This window comes from Mustela nivalis, assembly GCF_964662115.1.
Source record: "Mustela nivalis genome assembly, chromosome: 3".
Lineage (NCBI taxonomy): Eukaryota > Metazoa > Chordata > Mammalia > Carnivora > Mustelidae > Mustela > Mustela nivalis.
The window spans coordinates 35,938,286-35,947,351 of record NC_139022.1 but is presented as its reverse complement, the minus strand read 5'-3'; the positions used below and the strand labels follow the sequence as shown (position 1 = coordinate 35,947,351).

Below are 9,066 nucleotides of genomic sequence, written 5' to 3'. Positions count from 1 at the left end.
TCCCTTTGCAAGTGTAAAAATTATATGATTCTAAAAATAAGTTTTTTTAAAAAAGGCACCTATTTATTTGGTCAGCCACGGACAAAACCATAGTTATTCTTAAACCCAAACAAAATAGAAACCAAAAAAAAAAAAAAAAAAAGCACCCACTCCTTTCTCCCAGCACATTGCTGGTAAGCGTTTCAAAGGATCAGACTTGGGTAACTTGATCTCATGCCTTCTTTGCAGGGTAATGAACGGGAGGTCCTGAGCATCTCTGTTGGCTCACAAAGGTCAGTAGAGGCTCAGCAGAAGTGAGTTGAACCTAGAAAACCCAGAAAATTATGCAGAAAACAGAGTAAGTGCTCCTGCTACACATACAGGAAAACTGTAGTCATAGGAGGTCTTTTAGGATTTTTGTGACTTTAGCCCCAAAACCTACAGTCACGTAACAAGTCAAGAATTATTAGGAACCTTGCCTGACACCTAGGGACTGTGCAGAAATAAATAGTTTTGGAACTAAAGAACAGGGGTGCCTGGCTTAGTCAGTGAAGCATGAAAATCTTGATCTCAGGCTTGGGAGTTCGAGCCCCACATTGGGTCTATAGATTACTTAAAAATAAAAACCTTAAAAAAAAAAAAGGAAATCCAAAGAAGTCTTAGCTCAAATTTCTGTATACCTCCTACAATGTATCAGCATTGAAAAAAAAAATCACAACATGTGTCTAGTAAACTGCATATCAACTGCATACCGTCCCTGAACTAACATACAACAGTACATTTTTATATAATAACTCATTTCCTCCTTTAAAAAAAAAAACTGATCCTGAGATGGGGGGCAGGAAATGAAACTACTAGCTTTTAGGACATTCAAGTCCTAATTTCTCAATTTTACAAGTAAAACACAAGTTGTTCATAAAAATTTTGCCAAGTGTGACCAGATTTACTCTGAATATTATCAAAACAGTAATAAGAAAATAAGATATGCACATACGGTACAAAATCACAAGGTGTGAGACTATTTTTCATTCAGAGAGCACTTCCGACTTGGAACTGGGGTAAGGGTCAGCAGGTCTGATAAGCTCAGGATTTTGTGTCCTACGTAAGAAAAGCTCCCAGCTGCAGAATTCTGAAAATCATAAAACCACCTGGTCGCAGGTAGTAAAAGATGCAAGAGATTGTTCACCGAGAGCAGAGATAGGGGTGTCCCAGGGAGGCGATGCTGAGATCACGCACTGTCATTCTCTGGGTACAAGGTGAAGGTGTGCAGGATGACACAGGAGACGGGACAGCGTGACTGCCCCTGCTACATTGTTCTAACAGCTTCAGAGAACATAAGTCTTCGATATGCTTTCGCAGGAACTTCCCTACATCCTAAAATATAACCCCCCAGGAGAAAGAGGATGGCTTAGCTGTCAGGAAGGAGAACCAAGCCAGCCCGTGTGCAACAGCCCCTAGTCCGGGACCGGATAGGGCAGCGAGCTGACGACCTCCCCGGCTTCGGTGACAATGGCATCATAGACCCAGCGTCGGTTGCAACGGCACTCGGGCCCGCACTTGTTGGAGTTGCACTTGGGGCAAGGGTAGAAGCACCCCAGACAGTTCTTCTCCAGGCAGTCACACAGATCGGCGTCATTACAGATCAGCCTGCCACTCTTGTCATACTTCTTCCTAACTCTGCCGAGAGAACAGAAGACAGTACCAGTGTCCCCATCGGGAAGAATGAACCATTCGCCAGCCTCCTCCATAAATCCGATCCCTTTATTCCGAGGAACCAGTACCCGAAGGATTACCCAGCCACGTTTCCAAATAGTAGATGGCAGCCTTGTCCTAGGAAACTCAGCCCACGTGCCACATTTTCCAACACAGCTGAGCTAGTCACTGATGGGACCCTTTGTTTTGCCAGCACCCTGGGGAATGTGATATTCTATTGAAACCAATCAAAAAGAAGAGCTGAATAAAAGCTTCTTCCTATAAATTCCGGCCCTCCCCCCATCTTTCTTTATAAATATAATCATTCTTGATGGGGTTTTCCCTGATAAATTACACTCTTTTCTCTTTCTACCGAAAAGCACTCTAGTGAACACGATTATGGTTTTTAACGACTCAAGATAAACATGAGAATGGTCTGTGATTATGCTGTCATCATTAACAGAAGAACACACACACACACACACACACACACACCCAGAGACACACACACACTCCTTTGGTAAGAGTCTCCAGGCGCCATGCTTCTTCTGCTCCTTTCTGATTCTGTTTGCTACCCAGCGTGGAGCGACAGGGCAGGTGACCAAGATGGCGGGCTCCCTCAGACGCTCTAGGTGAAGGCAAGAAGTTCTGTACCAGAGGGTCGCACCAGAGCCTACACCCCACTTGAGTCCCCACCCTTTCTGTGTCAGCCCCTACAACGTGTCCGGGAGACGAAAGCTGTCACAAGAATTCTACCACCCTCTCACATTCGGGCCCTTTTGAAATAAACCTTTCAGAATTGAGCGGCTTGAAAGTCTGAGGAGGACCAAAGCGTCTCTAGACAGTTTGTATCCTTTATTAACAACTGGGAGTTTAAAAAAAGGGGAGGGGGGTTGCCCCTCAGCTGGTGTGGTGAGATTATGAACTTCTCCACCCTTCATCTTGAGACAGGTGTTCACGTCTCCCCCCAGGTCCATTTAAGTAACGCTGTTCCCTCTTCTTCCCTCTCCTCACAGAGCAGGGCAGGCTGAGGAACCCTATGGAAACTTGCTGCCTGACTTTCTCACATGGGCAGGATTTATATTTGACGCATTTCATCTGTGGGAAGAGGGCTCCCCACTCCCTCCCAAACCCACCAGGAAATGCAGGTGTCCACAGACAGGAGACTTAAAATCCACAATGGAAATCATAGTCTTGAAGCCATGAAATTGCCCCATCAGATTTTGTCCTTGTCCCTTTGTCTTAACCCAAATATTCTCTCGCCTTAACTCAGACATCAAGAGGCAAATGTTATCATTTCCTGCCCACCGTAGGTCATCTTTTATAAAATTTTGAATTATCATACACACAAGAGTGCAAAATGTACATGTACAGAAAAAACAATAAAGCCAACCTCCACATTCTCACCATCCAACTTAATAAAAGTTGGGTGCCTTGCCCACTGCATCTCTCAACCCTGCCTTCCAAGAGGAACCACAGCTTGTTCTTATAAAAACCATCTCCTTCTGGGCCCTGGCTGGCTCGGTCCGTTGATCTCAGGGTGCTGGGGCTTAGAGTCATGAGTTCAAGCCCCATGTTGGGTGTAAAAAAAAAAAAAAAAAAAAAATTTCACCTCCCGGTCCTAGCCACATTTGTGTGAATTCCCAAGCACACTGCATTTCCCTACATCGTTATCTGTGATTCAACCATGATGGTACATTTAGCTGTTACTGAAATATTTTCACTTCTATATGCATTCTGCTGTAAGAATATACAAGTTTCTCATCTTTTTTTCATTGTGGATGGGCATTTTAATTATTACTATCTTATTTTCTTTACTATCATAGCAATGCTATGAGACTTTTGAACGTGACTCCTGGTGTACCTCTACAGGAGCTTTTCTGGGATACATATCCAGGAGTGAAGATGTTAGGTCCTAAGGAAAACAGGTAATACCAGGCTTTTTAGAGGGGTTGTACCATATTACGCTCAACCCATGTCCAGTGGCTTCATCAACATTGATATCATCGGACTAAATGCTGTCTTTCTGCCTCTCATCATACTGACGAAATGCTATTTTCGAATGTTTATTAGCCTTCTCTACGAAATGCCTATTCATTGAGTGGTTCATTTTTTTCTTTGAATGCTTATCTTTTTCTTGTTGACTTGTGTATATTTTGGACACTGATCTTTCAAGTTATAAATAGCTTCTCCTGTCTTGTGATTGCCTTTCATTGTTTTTAATGAAATTTATGCCCATCTCTTTATGATCAAGAGATAAATACTTAATTTTCATTTTGTCAAATTCATCAGCCTTCTCCTTCATGGGTTGCTTATACTTGGGATGTGCCAGCAACGGATGTGGGAAACAAAGGCAAAAGAAAATTATTAAATTTCCTTACTGCCGACAGCCCATTGACAAGTCTTTGAAACAGGCAGAGTGACCTTCCTCTAGCGACCCAACTGCCTCCATGTTGATACTTTGCTAAGGGCAAAAGGCAATCTAAGCCCAATCCCCAGGACCCTGTTAGTCTACTTTCACATATAAAAATTCCTTTGGAAACTTCCTTTATCTCTACCACTTAAGATACGCTGGCAGTCACCCCCTAAGCATATGACCCACCAACAGACATCTGAAGGATCTCATGACTAAGGTTTGATTAGATGGTAATAAATGACCTTATCCCAACAATAGCTAGCTTCCTCAAGTCCTGAATACCTTACTTCCAAAATTCCTTAGAGACTCACTCTATCCCTAACCCCCTCCCAACTTGAAAGTATATAATGGACCTCTCCTCGTGACCCCAGTATAGCTCCTTCTGCCCACAGATCCTGTCCCCGTGTTTTCTTTCATAAAACCACCTTTGTGCACCAAAGACATCTCAAGAATTCTTTCTTGGCCATTGGCTCCAAACCCCAACATCTTTCCTACATCAGTTATCATTGTACTTATGACATATCTGTACACATTCGACACTGAATCCATTCCCACAGTTATTATTTCTCCTTCAAGTGAAAACATTTTTCTTACTTTTAATCATCTTTCTTACTGAAGCTATTACTCTAACCAAAGGGCTTCTGAAGCCTTTAAAAAAAATTGATTCCCAGCTTGGGATTATTGTCTATTTCTTGAAGTGCTAACTTCCAAACACACAGGACGATATTATACTTTAGAAAAGAGATTTTTAAAACATAAAAAAGGGGCAACTCTTCCTTTGCCAAGAACTCGTGTGTTTTGTAATCCCACAAATCAAATGTAATAAATCATGAATCTTACTTGTATTTTACAGAAAAATACTCATTCATCTTTGACATCCGAGCTTTCTTTTTCTGCTGCCTTGTTTCAGGATTAAAGTCGGCTACCTGTGGTCCCGGGTTTTGAAACGCCAAGCATTTTAACTGCCGCTCTATCTGTTGCTATGAAACAGACAACGTATTCAGAGTAAGAACAGGATAATTTTGTTTTATGTTGTATGAAAGTAAACGTTCCATAACTTTTGCCATAATGTCATGGAAGTACAGATGTTTCACCTACAGAAATAAACAGCTTAATTTGATTTTTAAAAGATGCTGTGAATTTCCTCAAATTAGATGATTCTGAATCAAGAAATCCATGGTATAAAATTTATATAATAAATATATATATAAGGGTAACTGGTATAAGTGAGGTAACAGTACCTAATATATATATAAGGTACTGAGTAGCTCAGTCAGTGAGCCTCTGACTCCTGATCTTAGCTTGGGACTTTCTGGATTGTTGTTGTTGTTGTTTTTAAAAAATTTTATTAATTTATTTTAGAGACAGGGAGGGGCAGAGGGAGAGGAAGAGACAGTTCTTTTTTTGTTTTGTTTTTAGATTTTATTTATTTATTTGACTGACAGAGATCACAAGCAGGCAGAAAGGCAGGCAGAGAGAGAGGAGGAAGCAGGCTCCCTGCTGAGCAGAGAGCCCGATACGGGGCTCAATCCCAGAACCCTGAGATCATGACCTGAGCCAAAGGCAGAGGCTTTAACCCACTGAGCCACCCAGGCACCCCAAGAAGAGACAGTCTTAAGCAGACTCCACACTGAGCGCAGAGCCCCACACAGGGCTCAGTGTCATCACCGAGATTGTGACCTGAGCCAAGATCAAGAGTTGGATGCTTAACCGTCTGTGCCACCCAGGTGCCCCTCAACCTGGGTATTGATGAGTATGTTGTATTGATGTTGTATTGGTGCAAGTTCAAGCCCCATGTTGGGCTTCATTCTAGGCATGGGCCTACTTTAAAACAAATACATATAAATATATATTTAGGCTTAAAAATATAAATATATATAAATATATAATATATACAAATATACATATACAATATTAAAAACAACCAAGCAGGGACACCTGGGTGGCTCAGTGGGTTAAAGTCAGGTCATGATCCCAGGGTCCCCGCGCTCGGGCTCTCTGCTCAGCAGGGAGCCTGCTTCCCACCCCACCCCCTAACCCCCCCACCTGTCTCTCTGCCTACTTGTGATCTCTGTCAAATAAATAAACAAAGTCTTAAAAAAAAAAAAAAACCAAGCTGGAACAGAATTCCCTTTATACTTGCAAAATACCAGTTGGCTTCTGAAATCTGATGGGGATGAAAGTCCCAATTAGCGTTTATGGAGGACAGGAACAAGGGAGTAAAACCTTTCTGCAGCTGTTGGCTGGACATTCTCAGGTGGATTGTCTGAAATGTCTCAAGGCACAGTGAGAATCCAGGGGGCACACAGCCCCCTCCCCCGCCCCTGCCTTGGGTGTTCTGAGGTTCAGTTTCAGAACAATCACGCCCCTGGGCGTGTAGACCCATCAGGGCTTTGCAGCTACCTGAAAGCTCTACTCTCAGTAAAAGCCAGATTTGAAAAGGAGAATTTTCCCAGAATGGCTTTCAAGAGCGTTAGTGGAACATTTCAAAAGACTTGACCTGGAGACATTTGCCATTGGAAAAGAAAGGGAGTGTAATGGAGAAGACAAGCCGCAAAGTAAACCCTGATAACTTATTTTAAAACTGTAGCACATGTATCAGGAGGGAAAAGAAGGTTCTTCTGAAAGATTTTAGAAGAATATAATCTGAAGGGCCCCCAAACACACAGGCTGACATACAAATGAAATACTTCACCTGGAAACAAAACTTTCAAAGTGTGAATTTCAGTGTAACAGATTAGTAACAGAATCTCAGCCTCATATGCTGTTTATTTAGCTTAATAATAGTCCAGGCTGTCCAAAATAATATAAATACATTTCTTTAAATTTTCACCTTGGTGTGAGGGCGGGGCGGCGGGGGTAATAAACTTAACCTTACGAGACAATTCAACTTTGTACCGTCTGTTACCATTTTCGGTTCCCATGGCAAAAGTTCAGGAACAGAGACACGAGGGTAAGCCTTTCTGTGTCCAGATCTTGGCTCTGCCACTTGCTAGTGGTCGGCCTTGAGCAAGCTCTTACTTCTCTCAGACTTAGTGTCCCCTTTTTGCAAAACGGGGTAACAGGATTATCTTGGGAGAAGGATTTGGTGGATTAATATATGCAAAGATTTAGAATTACAGGGCGCCTGCGTGGCTCAGTCAGTTGAGTGCCTGCCTTGGGCTCAGGCCATGATCTCAGACTCCTGGGTTCGAATCCTACGTGGGGCTCCCTGCTCAGCGGGGAGTCTGCTTCTCCTTCTGCCTCTGCTCCTCCCCCCCTGCTCAAGCTCATGCTCTCTCTCCTTCGAATAAATATAAAATCTTTAAAAACACAGGGGAGAAAAGTTAGGTTTTTTTAAAAAAATAAAAACACTGGACCCTATAAAAACACTATATTCTCCACAAATATTCTTCTCCAGGGGCAGGATTTTACTGCACAGAACACTGGGCTATAAAATCAAGGGAGGTGAGTGACAGAGAGAAGATGTGTGAAGTGTGACCAGCCCTGCAGGAGAAGAGTGAAAAGTAGTAGGGGGGTAGGGGAGCCCCATCATCACAGAGCAGCAGAGAACCTTCCCCGTGAAATCCTGAGGGGACCCACATTCCACCCAAGTCCAGGCTCACCTCAGAGATCCCCAAGTTGAGCCCTCTCCAAATACCATGAACCCCTAAGATCCATTTGCCATACCAGTTGCTTTTGTCCAATCTGACAGTTTTTCTCAGGAGAACTTTGACCTGTGTGTCCCTCGTGAGTGGAACTGTTTTTGTCTGGTTGTTCATTCATTTCTGTTCACTGAAAAAAATTAACCGGAGGGGGCAGGTCGGGTAGAGGGGAAGTAGGACGTATTAATAGCATATGTCCGCGGTAACTTCATCCTATAACTTTCTGGCTCTTTCCCTGTAGCTTTCTCTCTTGCAAAGCCAGGTTTCCTGAAAAAGCCATCAGCCCTGCTGGTTGCTTTTTTGCCACTCACTCTAAGATCTGGCATACCCCGCTCCCTCCCAACCCCGCCTTGCTCACACAACCACTTGACTGACATTCTTCTCTTCTGGGTGTCCCAGGAGCAAATCAAACGTACCTTTTACAGTTCTTGGCATTGAAGACCTTGCTGGAACAGGCAACACAGGGACCATCCACTTCTCTTGAAGAGGAGTATGAATTCTTAGACCTCCGTTCTTTCCCCCTTATGCTCAGTCCCTTGAAAAAAAGGAAGGTGCACTGATGTCCGACATCCCCGGTAACACTGTGAAAATCTTATCCACTCCGGTGGTTTCGGTGTCACCCTTTTGCAGACAGAGTTTCCCAGGGGGTCTCAAAAATCCCTGACCTCCTCACTCACATTTTCTGACAAATTTCTAGTACAGTGGGAGCTCAAGGGAAGGCATCGATTTTCCATAAAACCCAGCTGCGGACACGCCTGGAATTTACTTTGTTGTACACACAGGACACCAAGACGTGTGTGTGACTCACATGAGGTCAGCACAAGATGCTAATCTCAAATTCACGGCCCAGGCTGCTCTGCAGTGCTCTCTCAGAAAGGACCAAGACCCACAGCCCTCTGATATTCTTCTCCCATATCCGCTACTGGTGCCGACCTCAGGGCACTGTTTCTACCAAAGGAGCCTGAGTTGTGATTTACCAAGGAGGCCTGGGTCATATGGTGCCCCACTTGCCTGTCCGCTTGACGTTCCTTCTCTGTACTCCCAGGTTTGGGTCAGTCGACATTGACCGCCCACTCTCCAGTTTCCAGTATTAGGTCAAGAAGCTGATTTTTCTGGCTAAAATTAACAAGTCAGGAAATGACAGGTGTTGGCGAGGATGCGGAGAAAGGGGAACCCTCCTACACTGCTGGTGGGAATGCAAGCTGGTGCAGCCACTCTGGAAAACAGCATGGAGGTTCCTCAGAGAGTTGAAAATGGAGCTATTAGAGCAATTGCACTACTGGGTATTTACCCTAAAGATACAAATGCAGTGATCTGAAGGGGCACGTGCACCCG

The 9,066-nt window shown here is 43.7% G+C and overlaps 1 protein-coding gene across 2 annotated transcripts in view; it reads right to left on the bottom strand.

Annotated features, from left to right (window-relative positions):
* Positions 1 to 901: 901 nt before the first annotated feature.
* ARL14EPL (ARF like GTPase 14 effector protein like) overlaps positions 902 to 9,066 on the bottom strand; it is a 16,015-nt gene continuing 7,850 nt past the window's right edge. For both annotated transcript variants that reach the window (XM_082725075.1, XM_082725074.1), the window contains 4 exons: positions 8,148 to 8,266; positions 7,757 to 7,861; positions 4,928 to 5,067; positions 902 to 1,656 (listed from right to left, as the gene is read on the bottom strand). In XM_082725075.1, coding sequence (XP_082581201.1) covers positions 1,434 to 1,656; positions 4,928 to 5,067; positions 7,757 to 7,852 — 459 coding nt within the window. In that variant the 5' untranslated portion in view covers positions 7,853 to 7,861; positions 8,148 to 8,266 and the 3' untranslated portion in view covers positions 902 to 1,433. The remainder of the gene's footprint in view (positions 1,657 to 4,927; positions 5,068 to 7,756; positions 7,862 to 8,147; positions 8,267 to 9,066) is intronic.